Raw genomic sequence first — 20,568 nt, 5'->3', positions numbered from 1 at the left:
GCGTGACGAGATCTGTGAATGAAGAGTTAATGGAACGCACGTAGCGTTCCACGTAAGCTGATCAGGTGATCAACGTCACCTACGACACGAAAACCCTGCCCATTGTGGTGACTTCAGGATGAGCACCTAGGCTTCCAGAGCAGGAACTCTAAATGTAAGTTACCTCTTTAATGTACGTTTGATATGCGTATGTATTTTTGAAAAAGGCGCTACACTGTGTCGAAACGCGCTGCATTTGTGAAACCAATAAAATACGGTCTTTATAAGCATTAGACCAATTTGAAAAAATACCCTTTGTCCTGAGCCTTTTTCTATTTTGCTCTCACTATTATTTAGAGAAGCAAAGAAGGCGCAGGAAGCTGGCATAGGCTCATGTGACAGGTGGGTCAATGCTGGCCACTGTTCCAGATGAAAATCATGTGACTGAGGCTGCTGGGTATAGGGAGTTGGATGAGGAGGTCAGGAGGATCCAAAGAGAGGAGGCTGCCACCTCTTCAGATTTCTCCCAGTATCAAATTGTGGGTGAGGATAATAGCATGGAGTGGTGAGAAAAAAGAAAAACGAGGGATTGTAGGTTTCTCTACACTGGGCTAGCTGCAGGAAGGCAAACCAAACTCTCCTCTTGTAGGAGGAGTAGGTGGAGGGTGAGGTACCTGGGGCAAAGATAAGGCCTACAGAGGCCAACGAGTCTTCCTTTACTGAGGGTTCAGTGACCTCAAAGGGTAGGGCTGGCCCGAAGCCCAGGGACAAGGGAGACAAGATCAAGGAGACCCTTGTCATGAACTGTTTAGTGTCCAAAAACGTGGCAAGGGGTCATCCTCAGACCGTGTGAAGGAGAGTGGGAGGAAGAAATCTGTCTAACAAACACCAATTATGGCAGCACCTGCTCCATTGACGCTGGCATCAATTAAGGTTACTAGTGTTAAGTCAGAAATAGCTTGATTTGAGGACTTTGATTTTCTCAGCCTCGCTGAAGCCGACATTTCGTTTTCACAAATGACCAGCCTGCCAAATTTGGCAGCTATACATAAGACAAAGAGGGACTGGAGTTCCGGTCTATCCTATTGGTCTGTTATGACTGAGCCATATAGTGGAGTGAGTCTTTTTTTATCATAGCCGTTAAATGCCAACACGTTATAGAGTCTGTAATAGGGAGGTGCCTGATCCTAGATGTCCTCATGAAGAGACAAGAGCTTCAGCTAGTTAACACCTATGGTCCCCAAATCAAGCGGCACTGCAAGGATCTCTTTGAGGCTCAAGTCCTACCTTTTTGCCGTCCAGTGAACTTTGGGGATGACTTTAACACAGTTACGAGGTCTCCCAAGATAGGCTGGCTTACGATAACAATGTATTTAATAGCATAGCTAGCGAAGCTCGCCTGGTGGATGTCCACATTCGGCACACCCCAGATCATGCAGGGCTCACCTATTTTAAAAGTAGATGTAGAGGCTTATGGAGGCTGAATTCATCACGCCTGGAGGTAGCAGAGATAAGATGGTCCTTTGAGGATTATCTGCAGAGCCAGGTACCATTACTGGATCTTTGTAGCAGTAAGGCTAACTTCACACGGGCGAGAACTTTTTAATGACTTTTTGAAAACAATGGACACTGCAATGCAAGAGCATGCAGAACGATTGAACATGTTATGCAGGGATAAATCACAGCATCGCATCGCGGTGCGATGAAGGAAAATATCATTCAAAAGAATAGGGTTCACATTTGTGCGTCTCAAAACGCACAAATCTCACGCCATTATAGCACCTGTGTGAAGCCGGCCTACGTCAGAGTGGTGGAAGATGTTCAAGTTCAGTGTGGCAAAGTTCTTCTGCCAGCAATCTAGCCCCAGGAGCCTGAGCAGGTACTATCTGTATAAGGGCCTCAAGAGGAAACCCGAACATCTCATCTCGACTGGAGGTAATGGATAGGATATGCTGCCAGTATAATAAATGCTCATCTTCGGTTTTTGAGAGGGATTTCTGGATGTACCACTGGTCTGGCCCGGCCCATACAGGAGCTGTAAGGGGTCAATGAATTGTAAAGTTGTCACAGGACTGATTGACAGTACAGAGTCCCTGAGCAGGTCCAGATCAGGGATTTTGGAGGTTGTCAGATCCCTTTACTCGCACTTTTTAAGAATGAAGGATCTCTGATTGGGACGGGATGTTGGCTTTCCTGGGTGCAACAGTCCTTGAGCCAGAGGACGCCATCCCTCTTAATGTTTTGACGGAAGAGGAAGCTTTACTGGCGATTCATGGTCTTTGGCTCAAAAAGTCGCCAGGTTTGGATGGCTTAACATTTGAGTATTGTAAGACCTTTGAGGACATTTTGAGTCCCCTACAGACTGAGGTATTCAATGAGTGTATTTCCTTGAGCACTTTGACGAAGTCAATGAGGATGTTGGCTTTGATCATTCTGTTAAAGGGTAGAAATCCAAGCTGTATTAAGCCGTATTGAGAATTGGCGTCCCTTTTCAATACAGACAGGAAGGTTCTGGCAAAAGTGCTATTTAATCAACTGGTGAAGCTTGCACCCCGGCTCCTCTCAGGGGCCCAGCATTGCTCTGTTCCAGGCTGCAGCACCTTTAGTGCTGTTCCAGTTTCCAACAGGCAGTGGAACAGTGTAGGGCTGGTCACTGGGAGGGGTACTTGCTGTCCCTGGATCAGACTAACCATAAGTAACGCCGGTCTGTTCTTCTGAGGCATGGCCTGCTGAGATGGTTTGTCGGTTGGCTCAGGACTAGAGATGAGCGAATATACTCGTTTCGAGTAATTACTCGATCGAGCACCGCGATTTTTGAGTACTTCCGTACTCGGGTGAAAAGATTCGGGGGGTGCCGGGGGGCGGGGGGGAGGCGTGGCGGAGCGGGGGGTAGCAGCGGGGAACAGGGGGGAGCCCTCTCTCTCTCCCTCTCCCCCCCACTCCTCGCTGCAACCCCCCACTCACCCACGGCGCCCCCGAATCTTTTCGCCCGAGTATGGAAGTACTCGAAAATAGCGGCGCTCGGGTGAAAAAGGGGCGTGGCCGAGTAGGTTCGCTCATCTCTACTCAGGACATTGTATGCAGGGGCTGAGTCTTTCCTGCTAATGGAGGGTTGTGTTCGCCCTCCTTTTGAAGTTGGGTCTGGTGTTTGGCAGAGCCTTCCCCTGAGCCCCTTGCTGCATGCATTTGCCATTGATCCTTTTCTTGAAAGGATTGATCGTGGACCTATGTTGGGGGTTGGTATGGACTGGGCAGTACCAGAAGCCACTGTGAGGGTGGAGAACCTCATTAGGAGAGTTTTCAAATACCACACAAGGAGACTAGGAGGGTTACCTATGGTCAACTCCACGGTATTTCTGGCAAACACCTTTCTTTAAGATCAACATAGCTAACCTCTGGCAAGGTAGGGCTTCTCTGGGGGTCTACTCCTCTTGGAATTGATCCTTCTTCAGCGAATGGAAGACAGGAGAGCTAGTGAAGCCTCTTTACACGCCACACACTGATCTGGCTTATGCTACTGTGGTTCTGAAGAGGATATGTGGGGTGAAAATAGAATTCAATACTTTCACAGAGTCATGTTGCTATAGTTGTTTTATACAGCGTTACACAAGTGTGATATAGCGTTAAGGCTTGTAGATGGGTGCGGAGGCTTTTTTAGCCTGAACCATATTTTAACATGTCCCAGTTCAGTTGGTGCAAGAGTGGCCTTCAAGCTACAGCAAGCAAGGTGTGTGGGAAGTAGAGCGTGGCTGCACGGACGTGGCACGCAGGCTGCCCTGTGTGGATGAAGCGTGTGCGCTGCTCCTTCAGATGAAATACACAGAAGAGAGTCGGATTTAGTTTTAGCTTATTTTCAGGTGGTGTATAAAAAAGAGGAAACATTTAAGGCAAATAATGGAGATAATGAAGCTGATGATTCGGCTGGTCGTTTTCAGTTCATTTATTTTCCCTAATTGCTGTTAATTTCTGTAAATTTGAACCAAAGCAGGTGGAGGAGGTATGCCGGCGTTAGGCTGAAGCATCTGGATCTTTGGTCTTCATTTGATCCTGAATTAGGGTGACTTCAGTTGGCGGGGGGCCTGGTGCTTCAGGGGACTTGGGATAAGTAATCATTCTGTGCGGTTTTCGTTATTAGATTTTTCAGTTTTATAATGAAAAGATCTCCAGAATCTTCCAGTTCTTGGTGGACGGTGAGGGCTGCTTGGCATTATTGTCCTGCTGGAAGGTCCACTGACACCAGCTTGAGCTTTGTCACAGAGGACATGATGTTTTCTCCTGGGATTTCCCGATACGTGATGGAATCCATCTTGTTCTCCAGCTTTCCAGCCCCAGATCATCAGCGACCACTGCCGTTCTTCACTGCAGGCAGGGGGGGTTCTTCTCAGCTTCTGCTTCATTCTTCCTCCTCCAGACATACCGCCGATCCAGAGGCCCGAAATGTTCCAGTTTTGTCTCATCGCCCCACAGAACAGAACCCCCAAACATATGTGGTTATTTATCTGGCTTTCAGGATACTGGAAGCAAATTGTGCTTTCAGGTCAGTAGAGTTGGAGGTCTTGGAGTTTGGGCATGAAGATCTTCAGCATTGAGTATGGACCTTACTGTGCTAACATGCAATCAAACGTCACAGTCAACTAACCCTTCACTAGTCCAGGTATTGGATGTGTTTTATCTGAAGCACACCTGATATAAGGAATGAAGCCACTGATTAGTTGCATCAGGTGTGTTTGAGAAAACACCTGGTCTGTAAATGTGTGCTCCTGCGATTCTATTCAGGGGGTTTTGAATAATTTCTCGACTGCAGTAGTCAGTAAAAATGGCATTTTGTGGTGAATTGAAAAAAAACCCCACTTGTTATATTAGTTGTATTGAGCTAGTTAAATTTGGTCATTTGATTGATTTTTGAAAACAGCTGAAAGTTTGTAAGCTTTGCAATTAAGCCTGATGTGCAATAGAAAGAAGGGGGGTAAATAATTTTGATTGCAACTCTGTGATTATAACCCGAGAGTACATGACCTTTTGAATGCACCACCACATTTTGTCAGCTTTAGCAGCAGCTGGTTGGCATTGTGCAGTTAGTCTATTATTTATATTGCAGAACTGCACATTTGTTCCGTGCTGAATATCAATTGCCAAATGGATATCGAACCAGATGGAAGCTCAACACTCTCTTTCATAAAAGCAAAAACCATTTATAACCCGAACCGACCACAGCCAACAATATGGACTTGAGCGTATACTGTAACGGTGCAGTGAGCATCACTGGTCAGAGTTGCTGGATATCATGTGCCCCACAGCCCGTCCCATGGAAAAGGACCATTCCTCTATCATTTATACTGTAGAACTTTACATTTGTTCCACACTGAATCTAAAGTGCTTGTCCACACTCTCCTTCATGAAAGCAGAAACCATGTGTAACCCCAACTGACCACAGCCAACAAGATGGACTAGAGCGTCTACTGCAGGCGGCCGGAGGAGTCTAGTAGAAAGCTACATTACATCAACCTATGGAGGATTTGTAGAACCTCAGAGTCATCTACCTGCTGGTTCTTTGGGACATCTTCCTCTGGACGGTCCTGGGAATACGGGGGACGGGGACATCTCTCTGGTGGGGATCTCCTACTGGATCCATCTATAGGTAATAACCAGAGACTGAATACATTGTATATGTGATGATGGGTGAGTCTAGGTGACCCTCATACCCGCTCTCCTCTATAATCAGGAAGGTCTCCTCTTACCCAGAGATGTACGAGGCCGGTGGTCCTCCATCATGATGTCCTTGTACAGATCCCGATGTCCCTCTAAGTACTCCCACTCCTCCATGGAGAAATAGACGGCGACATTCTGACACCTTATAGGAACCTGACAACACAATATCCAGTCATCAGCCAGAGCCCCCCCGGTATAATGTCCCCTCACATTCCCCGCAGTCACCTCTCCTGTCAGCAGCTCCGTCATCTTGTTGGTGAGGTCTAGGACCTTCTGGATCAGGGAGTGAGGGGGAGGAGCAGCGATGGGGCTCCACCCTCCTGACTCCTGGAGATGGATGATGGGAGTCACAGCCGCTGTCTTCACTCCTGTATACTCCTGTGGATGATGAGACACTGATCACTACATGGAGGCCAAGAATCCTTCACCTTCCAGTCTTTAGTAGAGATGAGCAAGCATACTCATTAAGGACAAATACTTGAGCGAGTATCGACCTTTTCGAGCATCTGCCTGCTCGTCCACAAAGATTTGGGTGGGGGCGGGGGAGATATCTCTCCCCCCCCCCCTCACCCTGCTCACTCCCGCAATCCACCGCTCACCCCCGCTGGCACCCGAATCTTTGCGGACGAGCAAGCAGATACACGAAAAGGACGATACTCGCTCGAATATTGGTCCTTAACGAGTATGCTCGCTCATCTCCAGTCTTTACCTGTTTTAAGGTATCTTTACATGGGTCAATAGTCGCCTGAATGATCATTCAAACAAGAAATTGTGAGCAACTGTCGGCCCATGTACACATGCCCCCCCAATAAGCCACAGAGCAGTAAGTCGCTCAGTAGTCTTTAGTTGTTCCATTTCATTGAGCTAAAGCTCAATGACAATTGTGTGAGTTCTCGCTCAGTGTAAACAGGAATTGCTCAATCTTTGAGTGACTACCTGTTTGCAGTGAATGGAGGCTGCAGGAAGAGATCTCCAGCCTGATCTATTTTCATTCTCTAACAGTCTATGAAAGCACAGGAGATATAAACGTGGGAAGATTGTCAAGCTCTTAGGTGCCCAACAGTTTTACCATATAAGGTTACCTTTTAGTAAAAAAAAGAGTGATATCATGTGGAGCTCTCACCTCTCCGGTTATCAGGTCGATCATGTCTAGGGTGAGGTCTAATATCCTCACAGCCATGTTCCTTCTATCCTTGTCCATCCCTGGTGGGTCATCGATGAGAAGAAGCATCATCTATCAAGAACAAGATGGACTAGAGTGTCTACTGCAGGTGGCCAGAGGAGTGTAGTAGAAAGCTGCATTACATCAGCCTATAGAGGATTTGTAGAATCTCAGCGTCACCTACCTGCTGGTTCTCCGGGACATCTTCCTCTGGACGGTCCTGGGAATACAGATGGCTGGGACATCCCTCTGGTGGCGATCTTCTCCTGGATCCATCTATAGGTAATAACCAGAGACTGAATACATTGTATATGTGATGATGGGTGAGTGTAGGTGACCCTCATCCCCGCTCTCCTCTATAATTAGGAAGATCTCCTCTTACCCAGAGATGTACGAGGCCGGTGGTCCTCCATCATGATGTCCTTGTATCGATCCTGGTGTCCATCTAAATACTCCCACTCCTCCATGGAGAAGTAGACAGCCACATCCTGACACCTTATCGGAACCTGACAACACAATATCCAGTCATCAGCCAGAGCCCCTCACTAGAATATCCCGATATATTCCCCGCAGCCACCTCTCTTGTTAGCAGCTCCGTCATCTTGTTGGTGAGGTCTAGGACCTTCAGGATCAGGGAGTGAGGGGGAGGAGCTGTGATGGGGCTCCACCCTCCTGCTGCTGTCTTCACTACTGTGTACTCCTGTGGATGATGAGACACTGATCACTACATGGAGGCCAAGAATCCTTCAGTCATTACCTGCTTTACTAGCAGAGAGGAGGGATATCATGTGGACCTCTCACCTCTCCCGTTATCAGGTCAATCAGGTTTAGGGTGAGGTCTAATATCCCCGCAGCCATGTTCCTTCTGTCCTTGTCCATCCCTGGTGGCTCATCTAGTAAGACCATCCTTCCTCAAAGGAGACCTCAGCTGTGAGAGTCCAGCCCCTCCGGCACCTGGGAGAGAACGAGGAGGACTGGATGTAAAATCACATTTGGAAGGACATCTTCCCTGAAGTCTAGTCACTAACTGGGGATTCTAGAGGACTACTGATAGCGTGTAACGGAGAGGATATATGTATATATGGGCCAATAGACAACGCTGGCTTTATCCCTGAAGCTCTAAAAGAATCTTCTGCTCCCAAGAAGGTACTACAGAAAGTCAGCAGCGGTTCCTGGTCCCATTTAGTCGTATATTTGGGTAAGAGTGTCTAGAAATCCCCTTGTAGTGATTTCAGACACACTCTGGTTCCTGTCAGGTCAGGAATTAACAGACTCAGAGCTGGACCAACGGACTTCATGGTGTTTGAAGCCAACCAGCTTGGAATGCCTGACCTAGGAGTTGTAGGGTGGGCTCTAAATGAGGAGGTCACATAAAACAGATGGTCTGATAAAGTATCAGTCTTGGAACTCGGAGATTATAACTTTATATCTGCTGCTGTCTTGGCAGTAAAGGATGGGTAATCAGGTTGTTAGTGCAGTCTGACCGCCGGGGAGAGTAACCAACCATAGCCACTATCCACAGTAATCATGGGAGCTGAGAGAGGAGGTCCGGAGACCCGCAGGAGAAGCTGTCCAACACAGGGGAATCTTGTGACCACTGGACAGCCTGTGAACTATGGGGTACCAAGGTACTGGACAGACCAGGACTAACTAATCTACCAGGTCCTCCTGAACCTTTAGGAGGACCTGAAACGTTATAGACAGAGGAGGGAAGGCATCTAGAGGACTCCCCTACGACCACCAGTGACACAGCAGTCACTCTCCAGGTCCCTCGGATGACATTATGGCGTACATTTGGCATCTCCGACTTTGACACAAAGATGTATTTCTTTCCCCTCAATTTATGGACTATCTCCCCAAAACCTGAGAGCTGCTTCCCATAGTAACATATATTACCATGAAAGACCATCTGCCTCCTCATTTATATAACGCTAACACTCCCGCCCCCTTCCCAACCGACGCCACCGGTCACACAGACCCCCCCCACCCCCACCCCGGTCACACAGACCCTCACCCCCCAACCCCCCCCCCCCCCGACGCCGGTCACACGGACCCTCCCCCCGATTGACCGACGACACCGGTCACACAGACCTCCCCCCCGATTGACCGACGACACCGGTCACAGAGACCTCCCCCCGACCGATGACACCAGTCACACAGATGTAGTGGCCTGAAGTGAATGGAAGTTTCCAGAGTGTGCTTGAATGAGAAAAACCTGGTGGGATCGAAATTCCTTAGTTAAATACTTGGAACAGAATATGATCCCTAGAGGATTATGCTTAAAGTTCCCACCACTTTTTACAATGATGACTTTACCACAAAACGGAATCAAACTCTACCCACCTCCGCCCTCAATTTGGTTTGTCTTATTGTGGAGTTTGAACAAAACAAATTAGACATTTTAAAAGCAAGAAATTGATTTTTCTGAAAAAACACTTAAATATGGTCGGCGTAACAGAAGAGGACAACATTCAAGAAAAAAAACTAAAATCATAGCCAACCTAGAAAACTAGAAGAAAACATTCTAAGAGTTAAACACTCAAAATGTGAACATGACAGAAAGGACTACGTGGACAATACGGCTTATACATGGAAAAAGCTCATATCCACCTAGGTCTATTAAGAAAACAAGGAAACAATCAAATAGACAACGGCCCACTGCGGAGGACCACTGCGGCGGACCACTGCGGCGGAGCACTGCGGAGGAGCACTGCAGCCTTCTCCTCTGAACAAGAATCATCTGATCAGCAGTAGGAAACATCCAGCCTGGAGCGCTCATATTCGGATGCCTCTGAGGCCAGACAATAAAACAAGTCACAGGCTTCAAAAAAAGGACAAAAATGCAAAAGAATCAAGAAGGGACCCTGCAAGGAAGGGCAAGTAGAAACAAATAAGGTCATATGTTTAACCCCTCGTATTCTTACACGGCGTCAAATCAATATACTCAAAAGAGGACTAAATTTTGTTCCAGATGGGTCTTTCAATTTCTTCCAAACTATCTTGGATCTTAATAAGTTTGTAAGCAACTTGGTCAAAAAAAATTCTTTATCAACAATCTGGACCACAAGGTCCACAGCGACCCACACAAAGGTCCACAGCGACCCCACAAAAGGTCCACAGCGACCCACAAGGTCTCAAACAACTGACAATGAATTAGTTGGCTACAATACGGTAGATGTTTCCCTGCTCTTGGACCTACAACATTTGGAGAGAGGAAATGCCACAACTCCAGTCTCAATTAAGAAATGACACACAAGGATCCCTAGGCCCCGGTTCCATCCTACCAATACTAGACCCCAAGTGCTGGAAGATTTCCAAACAGTGGAAAGGGAATGGAGATCATTACATGAACACAGAAGGAGGAATACAAAAAATCCAAATGGAAGAACCTCACCAACAGAGCACAAGTAACTGCCAAACTATCCGGGGACACCAAGGTCATTATAGGTCAGGCCGACAAAGGAAGGACTATAGAAGTTGTGGACACTGCCTTATATACCAGGTGGAGAAATGCCATTTTAGAGGATAAAGTTACGAACAAAAAATCTAACTCTGATCCAACAAATTACATGGAATCATACAAGAGGGGCTTTTAATTAAAAGAAGTTTATTACACATTTTAAAGTCTTCAAACACACAAGGACATACCTGCACATACTATACGGACAAACTTTCAGAACTGCTCCCCCCCCCCCCCCCCCCAAGGTCTCTCTCGCAATAACCTCCCCTACATCTGTAAACAAGATAAACGGTGGGACCCGTCTCGCATCGTCTCCGCATCAAAGAGTTGTCGAAGGGAACATCAATGGTGACCGCCACTCGGGTCGTAAGGCGTAAATGGTCAGACAATAAGGGCGTAAAGGAAACCATCGAGAAAAAGGAGTCATTCCTGTTTGATCCAGGGGGTAAAGAGATGTTCACTTGTTTGATCTCCCCCCACTCTGTATGCCATAACTCCTAAAAGAATATACCCCTTTGTATTCTTTCTGGCTCAATTTAACATTTTCTCGTTAATAAACAGTATGCATATCAATTAACTCATCGGTCTCCTTATTTCCCTTTTCTTACTCCCTCTTGAGTTGATTCCTTGGCGCACAGCTGCCGACTCACACGGTACGTTGCATCCTACGTTACATATATGCCCCCTACCCTACAGACGGATCTAGGCCCATCAGACCATGAGCGTGTATCCATCTGAGCCACATATCATAGTATTTTTGGCTGGTCTTGCGTTTGGAGTATATATGTCTTTCCCAGGGAAGGGTTTACCTTTCTTTAATAATTCACATAGTGTAGGAGGAGCCTCGTCCAACCAGTGTTGGGCTATTGTCTTTCTAGCTAGGTATTGTAACCTAACTACTGCAAGTTTTTCATGTTGATCCAGTACCAAGTCATGTATCTATATATCTATATATAAATAAATAAAAAAGCCCTGACTGACTACTAATTCTCTCACTTCCCGATGTCGAAGAAACATGAAATTTGGCACGGGCATTGATTATGTCATAAATAGGAAAACCTAATGGGTTCCAACTCGATTATTCAATTCTAAGCGCAAAAGAATTAGCATCCAAATTTTACGTACGGAATCTAATTCTCTCACTTCCTGATGTCATTTTATATGAAGGAAACGTCGCATGGTTACCTCCCCGTGGTGTTTCCTGGGTAACGCAGAGAACTATGCAAAATGGTGAACATATGTTTTTCCTCGGTATCTCTAAAGTAACCACGACTTCAGAAGATTTTCCGTGTGAACACCAGATAAACACCCGTACCAAATTAACTCGGGCAAAGCCGGGTATATCAGCTAGTATACCTATAAAATTCACTGTTTGGTATGTCAAATTCTTGTCTCAATTGCTCAAAGGATTTTATTCTCCCCTCTCCGAATACCTTTGACCCCCCGTTCCTGAAAGCCCCGTAGTATGTAGATTTCCGGTAGGCATGGGTTATGCCATACTGGAGTGCATTGTGTGCAGCTGTCTATTCCCACCATGCTCCTGGCCTTTCACCATATTTTATGCAGGAGTAGCAGTGTGGGGAGGATCTGGCCATTTCCCTTAAAGGCATGTCTCTCTAGGGCCTCAAATAGGTGTGACCCAGCAAAGCGTCCCTTCAGCATCTGAAAACTTGCGTCCCGTGTCTCCTCCGACTCCCAGCCCCTAAAATGGTGTAACTGTGAGGCGACAAAGTACGAGGTGGGTTAGGTAGGGCCAGACTGCCCTTGTCTTTGGGATTACACAACGTCTCCAGTTTATGGTCACACAAGCTCCCTAAACATTCCATTAACGCTGTTATCCTGTGGGGGGAGCTGTGCATCAAGTAAAGGAGCTGCGGCATCCACGCCATTTTAATTAGGTTCACCCTCTCTATAACAGATAAGGGAAGCTTACGCCACACTAGGAGCTTTTGTTTCCATTTAGTGAGAAGTGGTTCCAGGTTTATTTTCCTATAGTCAGCGACATTTCTAGTAACATTGACCCCCAGGTATTTAAAGGTCTCGGGGCGTGGGTATCTCTTCATTGGATATATGCAGTTCTGGCATCACCACTGATTTAGACCAAATCATGACTAATCCTGAGAAGAGTCCGAATTCCTTAATTGTTTGCATGGAGACACTTCTGCATCCCCTAAAGTAACAGAATATCATCTGCGTATAGGGCGATTTTTTTCTTCCATGTCGCCACGCTTAAAGCCTACTATTTCAGGGTGCAAGTGTATTTTGCAAGCAAGGGGCTCCCCTGCCAGCGCAAAAAGAAGCAGTGACAGTGGGCACCCCTGCCATGTCCCTCTGAACAGTAGGAACGTATCCAAGGACTCCCCATTAATGAAGGCATCAGCTGGCACATCTGAGTCTAACCAGACGAATGAAGGCGGGTCCACAGCCCACTTTCCACAAGAATAGCCATTCTACGCTGTCAGACGCCTTGGTGGCATCTAACGAACATATTATTCTGCCCCCTGGGTTATCTACTGGCAGCTGTAGATTTAGGAATAGTCTTCGGATGTTTGTCGCTGTAGATCTGGCTGTATGAATGCGCTCTGGTCCGGGTGTACCAGGGTAGATACCACGCTGGATAGTCGGTTTGCTAGTACTTTCGCTATTATTTACTGCCTGCGTTTAATAACGATATCGGCCTATACGAGTCCATCACCGGGGTCCTTCTCTGGTTTCAGTAGTATCGGCCTATACGAGTCCATCACCGGGGTCCTTCTCTGGTTTCAGTAGTATCGGCCTATACGAGTCCATCACTGGGGGTCCTTCTCTGGTTTCAGTAGTATCGGCCTATACGAGTCCATCACCGGGGGTCCTTCTCTGGTTTCAGTAGTATCGGCCTATACGAGTCCATCACCGGGGTCCTTCTCTGGTTTTAATAATATTGTTGTTGTCCCTTTTTTCATTGATTGTGGTAATTCTCCTCGGTTTTCCGCCTCAGCAATAGTGTCAAGGAGACGTGGTAGGAGAACATCTGCAAACTGCTTCTAATCTTCCATGGGGAGCCCGTCCAGGAGCTTCAGTATTCTGCATCCTGCAACTCATCCAGTTCTAGCGGCGCATCAAGAAAATCCTGCTGTTCACCTGACAGAATGGGTGTCTCCACTCCCGCCAAGTACTGACCTACTTATCTTGGAGAAGCACAGGAAGGTGTAGAACGCCCGAGCAGTGTCTCTGATGGAGGGCGCATCCCTAATGATACTGCCCCGTGCATTTTCAACTCTATGATATAGGTGGGATTATTCTGTGCGGGGGCAATAACTGCCAGCATGTGTCCCCTACGCTCCCCTTCCTCATAATAGGCTGGTTTATGGAACCCGTTCTTGGTGGCCGCGGTATATAGGGAGGAGGTATTAAGTGCTTCTTGAGCCTCTCCCCATGCCTTTAATGTAGCCATGGTGCCCTCTTCCACAGATTTGGCCTTAGTATCCACCAGTCGCTCCCGTAACGCTCGCCCCGTCTCTCGGGGTCTGTTTTTGGCCTGCATCATTTTCTGTATAAACGCCCCTCTAATATGGGCTTTCATGGCCTCCCAGCACGTAGTCGTAAGGGTCGTTCCCCTGTTCAGTTCAATAGTCTACCAGTATTTTTCTATATTCGAATATAGTTAGCCAGTGTGGATTTAGTTTCCACCTCCTATGAATATAACCGCCATCACTGCAGTGTTGTAGATCAGACATGGCCCTTGGCAAATACTTGATTGATACTACATCGCTGTATAATCTGGTGTTCCCCACCGCCAAATCAAGGTTGATATGTGGTAGTGACAGGAGTCTTGTCTGTCCATAGGGTGCCGCGTCCGTCACAGGTCTACCAGTAGCATCTCCCCCAACGGACGACCTAACGGTGTCAGACCACTCTCTATGGGCATCCTGTCCTGTGAGGGGTCAGTAACTGAGTTAAAGTCTCCAATAAGGAGAACCGGGGCATCTGGTGCTTCAGCCGCGAACCCCAGCACCGGACGCACAACCACACTATTATATGGGGGGGGGGGATATATACTGAGACAAGGACGCAGACATAATTCTATGTTTTGCAGTGCAGACAAACCGACCTTCTGTATTCTGATGCCTCTGGAGTAATTAGTATGCGTGGCATGAAAACTATGCTTCATCCCCCCCCCTCCCCCACTTTAACCCCTTGAGTGGCACGCCCGGAAATTTTTCGGGAGGAGCTCCACTGCAGATAGTAATATAGCCCGGAAGATTTCCAGGCTATGTATCACTATGGGAGCTGCAGAGCACAATGCCACAAGCTGTGGTAGTGTGCTCTGCCTGCACAGACCCACAGAGAACAAAGCAAGGGCTTTGAACAGAAGCAGAAGATATTGCCGATATGCCGGCAATCTCCTGCTTCTAAGTCTCCTGCTTTGTTTATAGATTGCCATAGAGACCATCGGCTTGTCAGAAGCTAGTCGATGGTCTCTGTGGCAGGCAGAGATGGTGCTGGCTGTCAGAGGACAGCTAGGTACCTGCTCTTACAGCAGAGATCAAAGAAAACCTCAGATCTCTGCTGTGTTAACCCTTTACATGCTGCAGTCTAAGTGACTGCAGCATGTAAAGGGCTTTCACTGCAGCATGTAAAAGGCTGTCACCATCGGACCCCTGGAAAGTGATCAGGGGGTCCTGATGGGTCCCTGTGGAAGTCCCCTAAAGGGACAAAAAAAAAAAAAAAAGAACAAAAGTTAAAAAATTATAAAAAAAAATAGAAATAAAAACACTTGTCTCCCTTTACTTTGTAAAAAATTTAAAATAAAATCACACATGTGGTATCCCTGCGTCATAATGACACAGAGAAGGAAGTTGGTACATTATTTAACCCCTTAATGACATGGCTCCTTTTTTTCCTCCCCCCGTTTAAAAAATGATAACTCCTTTATTTACCCATCAACGTCGCTGCATGAGGGCTTGTTTTTTGCAGGACAAGTTGGATTTTCCAATGGTACCATATAATGTACTGAAAAACTTTTACAAAATTCTAAGTGGAGTAAAATGAAAAAAAAAAAAATTACATTCCGCCATCTTTCAGTGGGTCTTGTTTCTACGGCGCACAAATTGCAACACAAATGACCTGATAACTTTATTCTATGAGTCGGTGCGATTACTGCGATACCAAACTTGTATAGTTTTTTTTTGCTGTACTACTTGTATTTTTTCAAAGACATTTAATTTTTTTAAATTATTTTCTGCATCTTCTCCTCGCAATAACTTTTTTATTTTTCCATCGATGTAGTTAAGTGAGGGCTCATTTTTTGCAGGATGTCCTGTAGTTTACGTTAGTGCTAATTCGGAATACATCTGACTTTTTGATCGCTTTTTATTGCATTTTTCTGAGAGACAGGGGGACTGAAAAAGTGCATTTGTGGCGTTCTTTACTTTTTTTTCGAACTACGTTCAATGTATGGGGCAAATAATGCACTACTTTGATATATCGGTCATTTACGGACACAGTGATGTGTATTTTTCTTTTATGATTTAGATTTTTTATTATAAATATGTCAAAAGGGGGGTGATTTTAACTTTTATTACTTTTTTTCTTAAGTGTGAAAAAGTCATGAAAAAGAAAAATAACTCTTACAATCTGGTATTGGCGTAATCGTACCGGCCTGTAGAATTACTTCAATACATTATTTATACTGCTCAGAGAATGCAGTGGAAAATAAAAATAAAATCCATGCCAGAATTATAGATTTTGATAATCTTGCCACTAGAAAAAATGGAGTAAAAAACGATCACAATTTTACATGTTCCAAAAAAATTAGATAAATGAAGACTTGAGTTTATCCTGCAAAAAACAAGGCCTTCTAGAGCGCTGGCGATGGGAAATAACACTAATACGGCTCTTGGAATGCGGCGACACAAAAGCAAACCTTTAAAAAAAACTGCTTAAAATGTACAAAAATAGCAAAATAAAAAAAACTGCATAAACTCGGTATTGCCGGGATCATGTGACTCAGAATAATGTTATCACATTATTTATTCTGCACACTGAACGCTGTAAAAAGGAAATCCAAAAAACTAATGGCAGAATTTATTTTTTTCCCCCCAATCTCCCTACAAATTTTTTTTACAAAAGTTCTGCAATACATTATATATACCCAAAAATGATGCCATCAAAAAGTACAACTTGTCCCGCAAAAAACAAGCCCTCATATGGCCGTGCCAATGGAAAAATAAAAAAGTTATGGCTCTTGGAACACGACTGCAAAAGGAGTTGAAATTCAATGATTAGACCATTTAAAAAACCTGCCCTGGGGGGGTCTGACAGGGGGGTAAGAAACCTGCCACTCAAGGGGTTAAATAACCTGCCCTGGTGGGTCTGACAGGGGGTAAGAAACCCGCCACTGAGGGGTTAAAGGTCTCTATGGTTTCTCTGGACAGTTGAGTTTCCTGTAAACCTACAATAGCTGGAGCTTGTTCTCTAATTACCCGGAGTACCGCGGAACGCTTCGCCGGGCCGCACAGCCCCCTCCCATTCCAGGAGAATTCGGACCTTTCTACTTATTTTCATTATACCTTACATCACCCAGGATTAACATATTCCGAGAAGGTCCAATACAAAGGAGTCACACCGGAAGGGTCCATATCTCCTATGAACACCGCATATGCACAGAAACCATCTCCCACTGCGGCTAAAGCTCCCGTGATTACCATTGGCTGCGCACCAGTAATGCCCAGTATACATATATATGGTGGCGTCAGGATGCATCGCTGCACCGTATACAATATTATATATATATTGTGGGAGGATAGCTCGGTAGTGTGCGGGTTGCGCGATATTCAGAGACGGAACACCAGCGGATACAGTCCAAAAGCAGGCGTGACTTGCGTTTATTTTTATAACAGCAGCATAAACGTTCAACCTCAGCTTCAGGCAAACAAACAATAGTCCAAAATCCAGCTATCAGGCCGTCCCGATCAGGTCGCACTTAGCAGGTGCAGCGCACAGCAGGGCTTCTATCTCCAGCCGGTCACACAGGCTGCCATGGTCCAGCAGCCATCTTAGCTACCCTGTGTACAGTGGCTCAGTCTCAGCCCCTGGGCTGATTAAGCTCACGCCACACCCTGGAGTGGAGAAGGTGGAATGGACTGCCCCACTACCAACCTGCCATCCATTCCAAAAAAAAAACAAAAAACCCAGGCCCAGATATTTTTAATAAACAGATCTCCAACAACTGCTTGCTGGAGACCACATTACGCTCCTGGTTTCTTACGTCTCCGAGAGCGAGACATGACTTTCCTCCAGTCTCCTTATGTATAGTACCAGAACCTAGGGGCGACCTAGCGACCGTCCACCACTACGCCCCTCAGTACCTCACATAACCTCCCCCTCTGCTCAAACCTGTAGGGGCGAACACTTACTAATCAAGCAGTGGGTTCAGGACAACGCATCGGCATTTCCTTGTAGCTCACCAGCCCTGTGCTCTACATTAAATGTAAAGTTTTGTAGCGAAAGGAACCACCTCGTCACCCGAGCGTTTCGCTCTTTGGCCTGACTCATCCAGGTGAAAGGGGAGTGGTCTGTCACCAATCTGAAATGTCGTCCAAGCAGGTAGTACCGTAGGGACTATGAAGCCCACTTTATCACCAGACACTCTCGTTCCACAATGCTATAATTTCTCTCCGCGGGGGTAAGTTTCCTACTAAGATAGGTGACTGGGTGTTCCTCGCCTCTAACCGCTTGGGAAAGAACAGCCCCCACACCTACATCAGAAGCATCTGTCTGTACTACGAATGTTTGCTGAAGTCGGGAGTAATTAAGACCGGCTCTCTACACAGGGCCGTCTTTAACTTCCGAAATGCCTGCTCGGCCTCGTCATTCCACTTAATCATGGTAGAACTTCTTCCCTTTGTTAGCTCTGTCAAGGACGCTGCTATGGTGGCGAAGTTAGGGATGAACCTGTGGTAGTAGCCTACAATCCCTAGAAACACCCTCACCTGTTTCTTGGTCAATGGTTGGGGCCAGTTTTGGATGCCTTCTACCTTATTAATTTGGGGCTTGATAACTTTGGCCAAGCGACTCTCCCAGTCAGTACTAAATATAATGATGTCATCCAGATAGGCGGAGGCATACCGACGGTGCGGCCTCAGGATGATATCCATCATTCTTTGGAATGTAGCTGGGGCCCCATGTAGCCCAAAAGGTAGGCAGACATACTGGAAGAGTCCCTCGGGAGTAGAAAAGGCAGTCTTTTCTTTGGCCTCGTCGGTAAGTGGTACCTGCCAATACCCTTTAGTCAGGTCTAAGGTAGAGAAGAACTGAGCATGTCCTAGCCTTTCTATTAGCTCGTCTACTCGTGGCATCGGGTAGGAGTCAAACTTAGAGACTTCGTTCAACTTCCTGAAGTCGTTACAAAACCTCAAGGTGCCATCGGCTTAGGAATCAGGACAATGGGACTAGACCATTCACTTTTTGACACTTCAATGACCCCAAGGTCCCACATCTTCTTTACTTCCTTTGATATAGCCTGTCTACGTGCTTCAGGAATTCTGTAGGGTTTCACCCGGACCCGTATGTAGGGTCCCGTGACGATGTCATGTTTGATTACGGACGTACGCCCCGGTAGTTCCGAAAACACCTCCGTGTTTCGAAGTACCAGCTCCTTTGCCTCCTGTTTCTGTACCTTAGATAGCTACTTCAGGAGCTTTGTCCATGGACTTCACAAAAACCTGGGTGCTCGGCGCATTTACTGCTGCCAGAGACTCTTGTTCTTTCCAGGGTTTGAGCAAATTCACATGGTACACTTGCTCCGGCCTCCTCCTGCCAGGTTGGTACACTTTATAATTGACTTCTCCTATGCACTCCAGCATCTCATAAGGCCCCTGCCATTTGGCTAAGAACTTGCTCTCTACTGTAGGCACCAAAACTAACACCCTATCTCCCGGGCAAAAGGTTCTGACTTTGGCCGACCTGTTATAGACTTGACTCTGTGCCACCTGTGCCTGTTCCAAGTGTTCCTTCACAATGGGCATGACAGCTGCTATCCTATCCTGCATTACTGAAATATGTTCTACCACACTTTTGTAGAGGGTATGTTCACTTTCCCAAGTGTCTTTGGCGAGGTCGAGGAGACCGCGTGGGTGTCTACCCTACAGTAGTTCAAACGGAGAAAAACCTGTGTAGGATTGGGGAACCTCCCGTATTGCGAACATCAAGGCTGGCAACAAACAATCCCAATCCTTACCATCTTGGCTGACCACCCTTTTTAACATACTCTTCAAAGTTTCATTAAACCTTTTGACCAGGCCGTCAGTTTGCGGGTGATATACTGAGGTACGCAGTTGTTTAATCTTTATAAGTTTACACATCTCTCTCATTACTTTTGACATAAATGGAGTTCCTTGATCGGTAAGGATCTCTTTGGGAATACCGCTGCGGGAGAACATCTGGAACAGCTCTCGGGCAATGAGTTTGGAGGAGGTGTTTCTCAGAGGAATTGCCTCCGGGTACCGCGTGGCATAGTCCAGAATGACCAGTATATACTGATGTCCCCTAGCGGACTTCACTACTGGGCCGACCAAATCCATGGCAATCCGGTCAAAGGGTACCCCGATAACGGGTAAGGGCACCAATGTACTCCTGAAATGAGGTTTAAGGGCCGTTAATTGACATATAGGGCATGAGGCGCAATACCGCTTAACCTCCTTATGTACCCCGGGCCAATAAAACCATTGCAACACTCGTTCGCGGGTTTTTTCCACCCCCAGATGACCTCCAAGCACATGTTTATGAGCCAGGTCTAGGACTATCCGGCGATAGGGTTGGGGTACCACTAGCTGTTCCAGTTCTTCCCTGCGCACCTTATCCACTCTGTATACCATGTCATTGTTAACAGCCATATACGGGTATACTTCACTCCCACCTGGAGTTTGAGGTACCCCGTTTACTTTTGTTACGGCCTCACGGGCCCTGATCAACGTGGGGTCATTCAGCTGAGCAGACCCAAAATTTTCAAGGGACAACTCAAGTTCCGGCATGGCAGGAATGTCTGCCAGGCTTTCAGTGTCGCCAGCCAGTACAGCTAGGGGACAATCGTCATAGTCACCGATGGTCACCCCGACTGTGGGCCCAGCCGTGTCCGGGTCATACGGCACAGGGCTTACCTCCTGCCACAACATTATCAACCACATTCTTATTGTCCGAAGTCCTTTTCCTCCACAAGGCCCAGAATAGTGGAAAGTCCCTTCCGATTATAGCCTTGTGCATTAGGGACTTAACCACT

At 46.6% G+C, this 20,568-nt stretch overlaps 1 protein-coding gene across 6 annotated transcripts in view; it reads right to left on the bottom strand.

Annotated features, from left to right (window-relative positions):
• Positions 1-20,568, bottom strand: part of LOC136572292 (zinc finger protein 850-like) — a 722,303-nt gene that overhangs the window by 20,247 nt on the left and 681,488 nt on the right. For 3 of the 6 annotated variants that reach the window (XM_066572738.1, XM_066572739.1, XM_066572740.1), the window contains 8 exons: positions 7,652-7,804; positions 7,428-7,550; positions 7,233-7,356; positions 7,035-7,126; positions 6,812-6,922; positions 5,914-6,066; positions 5,718-5,841; positions 5,520-5,611 (listed from right to left, as the gene is read on the bottom strand). In XM_066572738.1, the coding sequence (XP_066428835.1) occupies positions 5,520-5,611; positions 5,718-5,841; positions 5,914-6,066; positions 6,812-6,922; positions 7,035-7,126; positions 7,233-7,356; positions 7,428-7,550; positions 7,652-7,756 (924 nt within the window). In that variant the 5' untranslated portion in view covers positions 7,757-7,804. Of the gene's footprint in view, positions 1-5,519; positions 5,612-5,717; positions 5,842-5,913; positions 6,067-6,811; positions 6,923-7,034; positions 7,127-7,232; positions 7,357-7,427; positions 7,551-7,651; positions 7,805-20,568 lie in introns of those variants that run through there. The other 3 variants (XM_066572742.1, XM_066572744.1, XM_066572741.1) reach the window with 3 other exon arrangements.

This window comes from Eleutherodactylus coqui, chromosome 7 (assembly GCF_035609145.1).
Source record: "Eleutherodactylus coqui strain aEleCoq1 chromosome 7, aEleCoq1.hap1, whole genome shotgun sequence".
NCBI lineage: Eukaryota > Metazoa > Chordata > Amphibia > Anura > Eleutherodactylidae > Eleutherodactylus > Eleutherodactylus coqui.
The sequence above is the reverse complement of the archived record's forward strand: the minus strand, read 5'-3'. Positions and strand labels throughout refer to the sequence as shown.